This window comes from Rhinatrema bivittatum, chromosome 17 (assembly GCF_901001135.1).
Source record: "Rhinatrema bivittatum chromosome 17, aRhiBiv1.1, whole genome shotgun sequence".
Lineage (NCBI taxonomy): Eukaryota > Metazoa > Chordata > Amphibia > Gymnophiona > Rhinatrematidae > Rhinatrema > Rhinatrema bivittatum.
In genome coordinates, this window is record NC_042631.1 from 15,805,620 (window position 1) to 15,819,652 (window position 14,033).

The following is a 14,033-nucleotide window of genomic DNA, read 5'->3' on the forward strand; positions in this document are numbered from 1 at the left end:
GGAGTATACTACGGTCGGCCTGGCCAGAATGAAGAGAGAGACAGAGAAATGAGGAAGCTAAAAAATTTGGCAACAGTAGTGTCACATCAGGAAGTAACGTTTCTAGATGAAATAAATGACTGCTTCATGGAGCAGCTGGTCTGACAAAAGGGGGAGCTATTTTAGATCAAATCCTCAGTAAAAGGCAGGATTTGGTGCAAGAAATAATAGTAGTGGGGCTGCTTGGCAATAGTGATCAAATTTGATTTAATAACCGGAGGGAGGATATTAAGGAAAATTAGTACTCTAGCGTTTAAATTTCAAACCAGAGTCTATGATAAAATGAGGAAAACAGAAAAAGCTAAAAGGTGTAGCTGCAAAGGTTAAAAGTTTACATCAGGCATGGACATTGTTTAAAAATGTTATTTTGGAAGTTCAGACCAAATATATTCCACACGTTAAAAAAAGACAGAAGGATGACCATATGACCGCTGGCATGGTTAAAAGGTGAGGTGAAAAAGGCTATTATAACCAAAAGAGCTTCTTTGAAAAAATGGAAAGAGGATCCAAATAAAATAGGAAGAAGTATAAGCATAATTTGAAATATATTTTTATGAACGTCACTTATATTTGCTTCTCCAGGGCAAGTTTCAGTAATGAAGGGAAAGTACAGCAATATAGTTTGACTAGCTAAGAAAAATCTTAAGGAATATTTGTGTGTTGTTTCTTGTTGGACTGTATTGAACTCCATTTTATGGTCTAATTAAGATTATGAGAAAGACATTGAATTTCTTGGATAACGGTTTTTTTTTTTTCTTTTGTGGTCTGGTCTTGAGATCTCCTCTGTAACTCTGCTGTTTCCTTAAGAAACTTTATGTATTTATATAAATTCATAAATAAACTTTCTCAAATATTTGTGAAGCAGGAAGCCTGTGAAGAAGTTGATTGGACCCATTAGATGATTGAGAGGTAAAAGGGGCACTTAGGGAAGACAAAGTCATAGCAAAATGATTTGCTTCAGTGTTTACAGAAGAGGTTGAGCTACCCATGCCAGAAATGGTATTTAATGGTGATGATTTGAATGTACTGAAATAAATCATGATGAAACTAGAAGATATAACAGGCAAAATTGACAAGCTAAAGAGTAGCAAATCACTTGGACCAGATGGTATATACCTAAAGTTCTGAAAACAATTTAAAAAACTAAATTGCAGACCTATTACTACTAATTTGCAACCTATCATTCAAATCATCTGTTTGGTCATCCTCTGATCTTGAGGTACAATCTTTAGAAAAGGCTTCATGGGTGATCTGAGAAACTATAGACCAGTGAGCCTGATTTCAGTACTGGGAAAAATCATAGAAATTATTTTAAAGAACAAAATCACAGAATATATAAAAAGACATGGATTTACCCAAGGGAAGTCTTGCCTCACCAATCTGCTACATTTTTTTGAAGGGGTTAATAAACATGTGGATAATGGTGATCTGGTGGATAATAGTGTATTTGGATTTTCAGAAGGCATTTGACAAAGTTCCTCATGAGAGACTCCTGAGAAAAGTAAAAAGTCATGGGATAGGAGGGAATTTTGTGTTGTCTGCAGATTTGAACACCTCACTCATACCCTTTTTCCAGATCATTTATAAATATATTAAAAAGCAACGGTCCCAGTACAAATCCCTGAGGCTGTGCCATAAAGTAAATTTAGCTGGGCACTTCATTTTTTGATTTGACTAGGTACTCTGGTGCCTCCATCGTTTGTGTTGGGCGTACAAAATAAAAATTCATAAAAACCGTATATATGAAATACACAGAACAGATAGACGCGTGTATCAAAGCCATTTCAGCATCGTCCTGAATGACTTGGTGCAGGTAACCAGGTGCAGCCACCGAGAAGGCGCACATGTCGAATAGATGGAACATCCTCCAACCCTCTCTGTGCGGATCCAAATGCACGCGTGGGATTGTGTAATCGCAGAATTGAGCTCATCACTCAACACTTTGTGAACTAGCATTGCACTCTTATACTGGCATGCACATTGTTAACATATATTGTGATATAATAGTAGCATATAACTGGATTTGTGGAACAGGAAAAGGTGATGCACGCTTCTTAAAACGTACCTGTCGGACTGCCTGCCAGGTCTGGTTCAACAACCGAAGCAGCAAAGATAAAACGCTGTGTAAAACCAAATGAATGAATATGAATGCAGTGTAGAAGCGATTTACCCTTTTCACTTAGCATCCAGATCCTTTCGGGTACAATTGCATTTGAACATGAGATGTATGCGTTCCAGTTGGCAGACATGAGCAGTGCTTATTTTGGTCTGTGTTACAGTGATGCCGCTGCAAAGGTCATGGTGGAGCTCCTGGGGAGTTACACGGAGGACAATGCATCCCAAGCCAGAGTTGATGCTCACAGGTAACATGAAGCCATTTTCATTTCATGTATTAGAATGTATTTACTGCTTAACACCAATGGCCTAAGTGATGTACAAATGAAATAAAACATTCATAATAAAAAATATATAAAAAACATAAAAAATGACATCATAAGATCTCGAGCAACCACATTACATAGGAGAGTCCATACTGAAGTTCTTAATCAAATGCATTTTTTAATAAGAAACATTTTAAAAGGAGTCGAAACTTTTTTATGCAACCTGACATTCTGAGTTCCATAGGCAAGAAATTCTGTGACTGTAAGTCTAACTGAAGGCACATCAAGCAATCCTTGCTAAGAAGATCTCGGTGGACAGGGTTCCTGTTTCAAGAACTTCTTATAAGTGTCTTAACATTTCTTAGTTCATTTTCTATTTGGTTTTATTTTGCCAGATGTTGAAATTTGAAAGGGTTTATTCTTTGTAAAATGACTTGATCAATAATTTTAAATCGGACATTTTAAAGAAATGAAGCTGAACTTGCTTGAACAATCAGGTAGCTGGAAATTTTCCTTTACTGGGGACAGATTTGAGTCTGAGTCCGTTTTGATGACTGCTCTTGGAGGAAGGCACAGTTTTGCAGAAAAGAGTTCTAATGTTGTCATCTTAGGGGAATTGAAAAGTTGGGTAGGCTGAAGTGCTACCTAAGGGTGCGTGGTACTAAATTACGCTATGCAAAACCCACTTAGTACAATGAAAATAATCTCGACAATGATTTACTAGCAATAAAATATGAGATCTATTATTATTGAATGGAAGCAAACAATTGAAAATATATATATATATATATAAGAGCGGGGGATTTATCTCCTAACTAGTTCACAAACTTAGAGCTTGCAGGTGAACATCTGCATCATCATCATTGAAACCCCACTCATATAAAACATGTTTCTTCCCACTTTGAACATTGATAAGTGCAAATAAAAACGCTTATTGACTTCTCTGCATTTTTTTTTTTTTTTTTTTAAGAGGAGAGAATCTCCACGATGTTGACAATATTAAATGCTCAGTGCTTGCTCAACACAGTCCACGTTTCGAGAAGTTTATCTTCCTCAGGGGCTACAGTTTAACCAGAGCAAAAAATGAATAACTAGAAAAATGCTGAAATCCTCGTTAAACCATCTTCCTACATCATATTTGTGGCCTGTGTTAGCAAGCACCAACATCGTGGAGATGAGTGAATCCACTGTCAAGACTAAATAGTGCTGTACGTCCTCAGAAAGACGAGTTATTCTTCTGAGCTCTGGGGATTTTTTTCTGGGTGCCCTTTGATCCAGTGGCGTGGGCAGGTCTCTCTGATGGACACCATTGAAGACAGAACAAATGTTTTGGCATTCTAAACCTCAAAATTAAAGAAAACATCTTGTAGTATGTTAATTATTTACTAGTCCTGAAGATGCATATCGCTACACCCCTTCAAGTCGTAAGAGACTCTCGGCACTTATCTGCTGAAGTCAGGTGAAACTGCCGAAGTTAGCTGCTCACTCAAGCACGGCCTGACAGAGTAAACGTTTGGTTCTAAGGAGGGAAAAGGTCATCATTGGCCCCGTAAATCCTTTGTGCACATTCAGCCGGTCACTATGGGATGTGTAGTTAAGGTTCACGGGAGTGACTGACGAAATACCACAGTGTAAAATGATTCAGTGCACAATTTAACGATGGCCGTATCCAGGGCATTATGTTAAATGTGATAAATGTCTACGAATAAGAGTTGGGTGCTGTTTCTGATTGTAGGGCGGAAAGCCATTACTATCCCTGGATCTGTCGGGTACTCGCCGGTGGTTCTGGGAATGACTCTGCCTGTCACCTCTTGTGTTCCTCCGTACGGGATGCTGGCCTTGACGGGCCTTGCTTTGACCCCACATGGCCCTTCTTATGCACTACTTCTTGTTGCAGATGTATTGTACGAGCTTTAAAGGACCCCAAGACTTTTCTCATTGACCATCTTCTTGCCTTGAAGCCAGTCAAATTTTTGGAAGGAGAACTTATCCATGATGTAAGTAGCATAGGTGGATTTCAATTTATTTTAAAACATGCAGCCCACTGTTTCTGACTTGTCACCAACTTGTAATCTTCTTATGGTAATAAATTCTGTAGTTTACCGGATTTCTGTGTGAAACATGATAGTAAAAAGTCATCTTAAATGCAATGCAGCTTTACCGTATTGTGCACCTGACTTCAGTCCAATGACTTCTCTCCCCCCATGCTTTGTTTTATAAAATTGAATTTATTTCATTCACTCCAATTATCTAATCCTCCTCACTGCAAGGAATGAAACGTAGATAAAATTTAAAAACGTCTGATTACTCTCTCCGGTGGTAGAGGGGCGGGGGGTGAGTCTCCCCTCTCCGGTGGCGGAGGGGCGGGGGGTGAGTCTCCCCTCTCCGGTGTTGGAAAGGCAGGGGGTGTCTCTCCCCTCTCCGGTGTTGGAGGGGCAGGGGGGGTCTCTCCTATCTTGGGTGATGGAGAGGCAGGGGGGGGGGTGTCTCCTCTCTCCGGTGATGGAGAGGCAGGGGGGGGGTGTCTCCTCTCTCCGGTGGTGGAGGGGCAGGGGGTGTCTCTCCCTTCTCTGGTGATGGAGAGGCAGGGGGTGTCTCTAGTGACTGTCCTTCAATGTCCCTATTTATTTATTTTATATTCTGGCTTTCAGGCACTGCAAAGTGGATTGTGTTTGGGTACTGGAGTTCTTTTGAGGTGGAAGAAAAGAAACCTTGCTTCTCTAACCTTCTCTGGGCCCGGGGGTGGTGGGGAGAGAGGACCCCAGCAGATTTGGAGGAGGGGGAGAATGGAGAAAGATGGCTGTGACTCCTTTCTATAGGGGATGGGATAGAGGAGGCCTTGCTTAGCCCCAGCTCTTCCTCCTCTGGGGCGAATTGACTTGAGTGGAGGAAGACAGTGCCAGCCTGTGGGCGGATTGAGAGGTTGGGCCCCCCTATCCTACCCAACCTCCCTCAGTGCTGTCCTCAAGTTGAGAGCCACTGCTATAAAGAAAAGTGGCAAGTTTATGTTTTATAAATAAATAAGAACGTATGTCAAAAGGAGGAAGAAATTCATCATCTACAAAGCGTAAATGGCAGCAGAGGAAGACTAATCATGCCATGCATTCTGCCCAGTTCTCCTCTGTGGTTTTCTACCCCTTTGGGTATTGTGAATAGATAAATTCCCAGACCTCATCCAGCAGCATTTCCCCTGGCTCTTTTACACTTCTGCTACTTAACATTTCTCTAGCATTAGAGACAGGCCCTGCTCCATGGATCTAGTAAAAAAAAGAAACACAAACCGTAGGCCTAGGTTCTTAATTTCAGTCCTTCATGGTCAGGAGGGAGGGTACCTGACCTGTCAAACCTCTTCCCAGCAGAACCTTTTATAATCTGTCACAAAAATGCTGGTTGGAATCCTAAAGCAGTCCACTGCCACTCTCGGCCCATTGACTTATAGTTTCCTCTCGTTGGCCCTCTAAAATTCCACGTGACTGAACAAACTCAACCCTCTTAATTTCTTCTACCTGTCTCACTTAAAACACTTCACATTTGGTCATGTGGCATTTTGTTGTTGTAAAACTGTAACATCTTTATTCAGGGTCATTGCAGCTAAGGTAACTTAACTCCAGTGGTTCAGCGCTGCTGTTGCTAGATTGTAATGTATGCTCTAATAGCACTGAAGATGAGGGAAATCCTGACAGCCAATAGGCGAGTTACTTTCTCGCCTATTACCGGTTTTGGCATGTTGAGTAGTTTATTAATGCATGCCCAACACGAGTTAGCCAAGGACCAAGGGGCTGGTGTTTCCCTTCTGCAGAGAGAGAGAATAATTCTGAGGCAAGCGGGATCAAGTGCATTGATCATGGCACCTTTGAGTCTAGAGTAGAGTAGGCCTTGATGGAGATTCTGCACATACAGCAGTGTTCAGGGAGGCTGGAGCCGTAGACGACAAGGCACAGAGATAGAAGAGGTGGGAGATGTTTATCAGGATGGGGTGAGAAGGGTGTGTTTCAGGTACAATTCATATGTTTGCTTTCTGCGTCCTATTGTTTTATGGTCTCAAGACTATTGGGAATTAAAATAATGTTTTCATTGTTCTTGTGTCTGTTTAGCTTTTGACCATTTTCGTGAGTGGTAAATTATCATCGTATGTCAAGTTTTACCAAAACAACAAGGACTTCATTGACTCCCTTGGTAAGCAGTGTAATTACGATAATTCAATTTTGTGCAACGGGCTACTCTTACTTGGCGTCTGTGTCGCACCAAGAATGACTAAAGCTCAAAAAGTAAGTGTGAATCTAGAAATAACCGATACATAGATACATGAAGGCAGAAAAAGACTGTATGGCCCATCTAGTGTGCCCACCCTCCCAGTTAATTTAGTTTTATAATTCCTGTTACTCCCTTGGAGATCCCTTGTATTTATCCCATGCTTTCTTAAATTCAGATACTGTTTTTATCTCGGCCACCTCCACTGGGAGGCTGTGCCACACATCCACCACCCTCTCTGTAAAGACATATTTCCTGAGATTATTCCCCAGTCTACTCCCTCTCACCCTCATCCCATGACTTCTCGTTCTAGAGCCTCCTTTCTCCTCTAAGTGGCCCACCTCCTGTGCATGGAATCTTTGGAGGTATTCGAATGTCTCTCTCATATCTCCCCCATCTCGCCTTCCCTCCAGGGTGTATGTGTTTCGATCTTTGTCCTCATATGCTTTAGAACGAAAACCACTGACCATTTTAGTAGCCACCCTCTGGACTGACTCCATCCTGTTTATATCCTTTTGAAGGTGCGGTCTCCAGTATTCCAAGTGAGGTCTCACCAGGGACCTATATAGGGGCAGTGTCACCTCCCTTTATCTGCTGACCCTTCCTCTCCCTGTGCAGCCAAGCAGCTTTCTGGCTTTTACCATTGCTTTATCCACCTTTTAGCCACCTTAAGATCATCAGCTACGATCACCCCCAGATCCCAATCTTGTTTTGTGCTTTGAAGAATTGTATCCCCTATCTTGAATCCCACCTTGGGTTGTTGCAGCCCCAATGCGTGACACTGCATAGTTTTAGCATTAAATCTTAGCTGCCAATCTTCAGACCTTCCCCAAGCTTCGCTAGCCCCCCCCCCCCCCCCCCCTTCTTTATGGTTTCCACATCTTCCTCTTGCAGATTTTTAATGTGTGTTAAGAACTAAAACACTTCTCAGTTTTACTTGTTTGGCTCTCGGAACAAAAGTTTGTTCGATCTAGCGAAGCAAATTGAGATTTCCAGCCTAGAGATGCAAAACGTTCACGTGAAGGCTTCGGAGATCATGGAAAGAAGGTTTCCATTTACGCCAAACTTTAAAATCTCTCCCTGGTGTGGATGGGAATATAGTGGAATAGTATGTATTCTATTTTATGCTTTGTCTGTGCAATGGCCTCCCCAAGCCAGGCCTGTCCCAGACAATTTGTCTCATGACATGAAAGCTGTGTGATGGAATGTTAATGTCAGCAACCTCTTTATTTACACACTGTGAGGAAAAAGAGAAGTAATTAACACTGCGACACTCCCCCATTGATGTGTAATTGACTGTTACAAAGGAGCAGTAGTTCATAAGCTATTGCGTGCATTAAAATTCCGTTTTCTATATGGCAGCTTTTTAGGACAGGGGTCAGTGACAATGCTGGAGGAGTTCAATGATGCAGATTTTTTTATGAGTGCATTAAGATTTTGACATAGTGGTAATGAATAAATGTTTCCATAAAATATAAGCTGTGTTTTATATCTTTGAATTGAAATATCACAGTTCACTATAGCCTGACTTCCCCTGGAAAAATAAACCCCGTTTTGTGAATCATAACTCAGTTTAGGGTAACCTTTAATCCATGCATCATTGAATTAATGGATTGTGAGAATAATTGTACTGCATCCAGGGCTGTAAGAGTCCTAGCACACCATATGTAGTAAAAGTGAAAGCGGTCATAGCTAGGGATATTCGGAGAGTTGTGTTTCACAGGGAGGAGATGGGGAGGCAGAGCACATATGTACTTCGTGACTCTTAAACGAATTGATCATATTCCCCTCCCCCACTCCCAGATCTGCTTTTCATATCCCTCTTATAATCTGGCTTGCTAATGTTTCGTCATTTAGACTGTGTAGACATCTCCATCCGATTATTTGTCCGCCTTTGTTCTTGAGAAGGGTCATTCACGTTACTGTTTCTGTACTTTTCTGATTTTCATTCCGTAAAGTGCTGGCAACTCTTCCGCTTACGACTAACCACGGAAAATGTAAAACCAAAAATCAGTAGTTTTTGTTTTTTAATTTATATTCCGCCTATTGTGACACTTCAAAGCAGATTACATTCAAGCACAGTAGGTATTCTTCTTTCCCAAGAGGACTTACAATCTAAGGGGGCCTGTGTACTGAGCATTTTTCCCATAGACACAGGATGGGAGAAAACCTTCAGTAAATAAGCCCCTACGTTTGTGCCTGAGGTAGTAGAGAGGGACGTGACTTGCCCGAGATCACAAGGAGTGTCCATGGGATTTATATTTGCATCTCAAACTTATTGATCTCATTTTCTTGATTCTTTGGAGTTCAGGATCCATAGTTACCGAATGATAAAAGGTTCATTGATGCTGTGTCCCAGCTTTCCAGTTATAATAAGGAATTAATACGTATAAAAGTTTCAAAACATGTAAACGTTGTTGTCATTTGCTGTCAGCCTGTACAGTACGGGAATTGTGAGACTGAGGAAATATCCGTAATTAAAGTTAAGCTGGCGCAGCCTTGTCGTTTCATCTTTTATCATATAATAATAATTGCCTTCACAGTCTCGAGTTCCAGAGGATAGCCGTGTTGTGGAAAGATGAGCCTGCCAGTGTTTGTTCTAAACCTGATGCCTGGCTCGGCTGAAATTAGGAGAGAAAATGAATCCTACTTTAACTTGTCAACATCTTTCCTAGGGCATCCCATTTCCATTCCTAGCTTTGATTCTCTTCTTGTAATGGTTAATGATATTTCTTGCCGATCTCTATACCAAGACGCATGGGCACCCTGAATTTGTATAATAATGTGACACAAATTCAACCTTGATGACAGTCACTCTGCTTTGGTTGATTTTAAATAGCTGCAGACTCCAAGCTCTCCTCCTTTTTGAATGGGAACAATCCACCAGAGCTCATCATTGGGTACTTCTGTTAGTTCTTATGCCAGCCTGGATCCTACGGGTACCAGCGTTCGCATGCAGGCTGAAAGTTTCTTATAACCAAAAATGAAGATGGTGCTCTCATCTTTGCTCTTGTTTTTCTTTTCTCCTAACTCCTGGGATGATTTTGCAGCTGAGCAATCCCCCTTAATGTGTTTGTTCATTATGCAAGTGTTATCATTTTCACAGTTTCCAAAGAAGGAGCAATACCTGTCAGAGTGAATGCTGACATTCATAAAGCAACCCAGCAGCTATGGCAGAGCTGGCCTCGTGCTTGTGCTAAAAGTTTTATTAGAGGAGTGGAAGATGGTTGGGAGGGCCTGTTGCACAGCTCAGGAACGAGACACTCGTATTTATGCTGGAAGAATTGTGGAGAGCAAAGGACTGCTTCTCACATGTCATGGAGCTGTCTTGTACTCCAGTGTATTGAAAGAAGTGTGTTAGATTTCTCAACTGGCCTTTTCTCTTCCTCCTGTATCTATGGCATAAGGATCTGAAAGCCTTCATTAAATTAAAGAACTTGAATTCAGCTGCATTGGAAGCAGCCACAACCACCAAGTAAAAATAAATGATTCCATAAAAACAGAGATCACTTTCTCATGGGACCAGAGATTTGGATCTGGATGCTGTCAGACTGCATGGGCTGGAACACAAGCAGCAGTAGACACTTGTTGTGCTTTTGTTTCATTCTGTGGTGAATATCCCATAGCTTTCAGGTCTTTGTCTTACTGCGTGAGCTCCCGTTATGCAGTGGTTGGCTTGCAGTTGAGCTCTGGGTTCAAATTGCTTATTGCGATTCCTTTCCCAGTCTTTTCTGTATTTGATTACAATAACATAACTACAGGTGGATATAGAAATCGTGCTTTGTTGAACTGCTGTCGTATACTTCTAGCGGCATTCATCTCAGAAATATGTAGAAAGGGAATAGCAGTTGTATAGTAATATATTTTATAAGTCTTTATTTATACATATTTTTGAAGACAAAATAATCACAGTTAATTCTGTTCTAAGGAATGTTTATCTCCTTGTTTGGAGAAAGAGAAAACAAGATGTCTTTGAACAGTCAGTAATAGACTCCTGCAGGTGACGTAATTTTATGTGTAGTAATTTATTTTATTAAGCCTGACAGTCTAGGCCAACAGTAGCATTATCTGGTCTCATCTTAGTCGCCCTAACATGTCCACATTTTAATCTGGCATTACCAGCAACCTTTTTGCTTCAGAAAGCTAATCAGCAATCTCATCTGCATTTGTTAATTAGGGTTAATGTGCACTAATTGATTTTTTGAGGCTTGTAGACTTCCATTAAGTCCAGTTAGGCATTGTTGCTGGTGTCCCTCATTCATGTGAGTTATGATCATTTCTTGTTGAATCTGTGCCAGATAAGGACCCTGCATCATAATTACTGCTAATTAACACAACGGGCTGCCTCTTAGTGATTCCTTATCTTCACTGAATGTTTGAATGTAGTAAATTCTAAACCTAAGTATTAATTCACCAATCTCAAATAGAGAATAGGGGGTTCGTGTTCTGTAAGTAGTTAAACCAGATGGAACTTGGGGTGTCAGATGCCTTCAAAACCGATCTCATCTATGGGGCTTCCACACAAATACAGCAAGCACATGCCCTACGCTTTCTGCATAGATTAGATCTTAAAAGATATTTCTTATGGTGAGGAAGTGACTTATCTGCGTAAGGCTCTGTCTGATACCTCTGAGAATGTCCCAGCACAGCACTTGCTGCTGACGATTGTTTGGTTTTGTTAAATTGATTCCTGTGAGGTTGACCAGTTTTACCAAAAGGTGCTATGCTGAAAGAGTGAATGCAGAATGTCCGTTTCTCTTTCCTGTATGTCTGACGATGAATCAAGGGGTGAATGCTTCCGCGCTGAAACTTAACATATTAGTTCAGTAAAAGGCACTGCATGTGGCTTTAAAGCAGCCACGTGCAAATATTCTGTACATTCAGTCTTTGGATGGGCTCTCGGCAAAGTAGGAAGTCTGCATTTTTGGCCCTGTCCTGTTTTAATTACTTTTTATTTCACAGGTCTGTCACATGAGCAGAATATGGCAAAAATGAGACTGCTTACCTTTATGGGTATGGCCGTGGAAAACAAAGAGATTTTATTTGATACTATCCAGCAGGAGCTTCAGATCGGGGCCGAGGATGTGGAAGCCTTTGTGATTGATGGTAATTACGTCCACTCTTTACTTTCTAATGCAATAGATTCTCTTGTTGGATTTGTTCTCATTGTTCACGGCTCACAAATGGATCCTATAAATCTGCCTAGCGTTGTTTCTGTATCTTTCACAGCTTAATAAAAATTGTTTCCATCATGTAATCCAGCAGATCCGTTATAAGATGGCTGAGAATTCGCATTGGGACAGATTCTGCTGGTCCTTCTTACCCTCAGCCTTTCCACCAGTGGACGTATGCTTTAGCTTGAAACTTGGCCTGGGTACAAAAGATTTGCAGGCACAGCAAATCAAAGCAGAATCTGCATCCTTTAAGCCGGCCCTGGTTGTGGGTTATCACCCATGTAACAGGGTATCTTAGCCATGGTTGGGAAAGAGAGAAATTCACCTCAAAGAAGTTCCCGTTGGACATTCAGTGACGTTTCTTTAAAATGACTAGAATTTTGTATTTCAAATAATGATTTGTAGGACTGCGGGATTCAAGTTAAATTTGTCATTAGGAAGGGGCATTATAGGGAGAGGAGTTCATAAAAAGACAGGAAATTGCATGAATACTTTTGGCATCGAACGATAAGCTTCGTGTGTCGGCTTCCTTCATTCTTACATCAAAGAATTTTAGCTCTACCAAACAGGTTCCTAGGCGGGGACTGTGCTTACACTGTTTCTGGAGGATGAAGATTTTACGAATGGTATAGTTGTGGGGGTTCATTACCTCTAGGCACTCTGGCAGCCTGAAGGGCTATCACTTTTGTGGTGCATCTTTCGTGCTACTTGGTGGCTGGCAATAGTCATCCCTTCCCCACAAAGCCAGACTATACCACCTCTCTGGCATGCCCAAGATACGTACGTGTCCACTCTAGTTTTTGCTGAAGAGAAATAATATTTTTGTTGCAGCTGTAAGAACAAAGATGGTCTACTGCAAAATTGATCAGACACTGAGAAAAGTGGTTGTCAGGTAAGACTGCATTTTTTTTTTTTTTTTTTTTGGAGTAGTTTACTAAGTTCAAATTATTTTGCCTAATATCTGTTTGATATTTTAACTAGAAGCAAGGTATTATTCTTGTCAGCTGCCTGTGGTTAAATAGTTGCTATTTATCATAATTTTATTAAAGCTCAGACTGAATGTGATTAGCTGCTGTAATGAAAGGATCCTGTTTTCCAGCACATTTCATTTAATGGCCTTTTCATGGCTGGAATACTAATAGCATTTCCAGTCTTGCTGTAGAGACTTGGAGAAGGAAGCTTGTGCTAATTTCAGGTGGTCCTGTTGGTTTAGAAACTCACGCTAGCTGCAACGTGCACTGAAACCCTCTCTTTCTTTTTAGCCACAGTACCCATCGCACTTTTGGAAAACAGCAGTGGCAGCAACTGTCCGATATACTTAACGGCTGGAAACAGAATCTAAACAAAGTGAAAACCAGTCTGCACAGTATTTCTGAGGCTTAACTTTTATTTTATTACTGCTTTCAGGAAACTCAAACATTCAGAACTTTCTTTTGTAATCCTAACTTACAACTGCATTAAGTTAAGCCCGGTGTTACTTTAAACTTAATTCGCATCAGTGTCTAGAATATCTGTTCCGGAATCTTACAGAACCTCTCCTAGAAATAAAATCTGAATACTAATGAATATGAGATTTTAGCTGTGTTTACTTTGACATTTTATATGTTATCTTTACAAATTCTGCTTTGCCTTCAAACTACTTTCAAGACTTTCTTCAGCCTTTCTTTTTCTGTGTTGCCTCATTCTTTGTGAATCCAGAAGCCTGTCAGCTTGATGGGTTGCAGGGGTCTGAGAATCCCCCTCCACCTTAAAGGAATCATCAGATGCGGATGAAGCTTCAGCTGGAGCTAGTTCTTGATGCGGTGCAGAATGAGCACGTGCAACAGCTTTGCAGGGACTCTTCTCTTCTTCAGAAATCTCGATGCTGAGCTAGGAATGAAAACAAAAGAAATGCAAAAGATGGTCCCAACAACTTTGTGTATTTCTTTCCCCTAATACAATTTAATTCTACCTCTATAGCATGACCAAGCCATGAAGTTAGAAGAAGCGTGGATTATACTAAACTTTTTTATGAAGCAAATACTGATGTAAAAATAATAATCTGCTCAGAAGCAGACTTCTACTGACTGTGTTTGTATTTCCTGTTCACAACATCAGTGTGATTAAAATATTCTAATTATTTCAACCTCTATGGTACATTATGCTATTCTGATGAACCATAAAATCTTACGAAAACCTCACAGAGATG

General features: G+C 40.8%; 2 protein-coding genes across 3 annotated transcripts in view; one reads left to right on the forward strand and one right to left on the reverse strand.

Moving 5' to 3' along the window:
- Positions 1 to 13,416, forward strand: part of EIF3M (eukaryotic translation initiation factor 3 subunit M) — a 29,102-nt gene extending 15,686 nt beyond the window's left edge. For both annotated transcript variants that reach the window (XM_029582374.1, XM_029582375.1), the window contains exons 6-11: positions 2,319 to 2,402; positions 4,318 to 4,417; positions 6,515 to 6,596; positions 11,634 to 11,777; positions 12,677 to 12,737; positions 13,108 to 13,416. In XM_029582374.1, coding sequence (XP_029438234.1) covers positions 2,319 to 2,402; positions 4,318 to 4,417; positions 6,515 to 6,596; positions 11,634 to 11,777; positions 12,677 to 12,737; positions 13,108 to 13,228 — 592 coding nt within the window. In that variant the 3' untranslated portion in view covers positions 13,229 to 13,416. The remainder of the gene's footprint in view (positions 1 to 2,318; positions 2,403 to 4,317; positions 4,418 to 6,514; positions 6,597 to 11,633; positions 11,778 to 12,676; positions 12,738 to 13,107) is intronic.
- A 40-nt stretch (positions 13,417 to 13,456) lies between these two features.
- Positions 13,457 to 14,033, reverse strand: part of CCDC73 (coiled-coil domain containing 73) — a 68,266-nt gene continuing 67,689 nt past the window's right edge. Inside the window, exon 18 of the mRNA XM_029583085.1 lies at positions 13,457 to 13,714. Coding sequence (XP_029438945.1) covers positions 13,457 to 13,714 — 258 coding nt within the window. The remainder of the gene's footprint in view (positions 13,715 to 14,033) is intronic.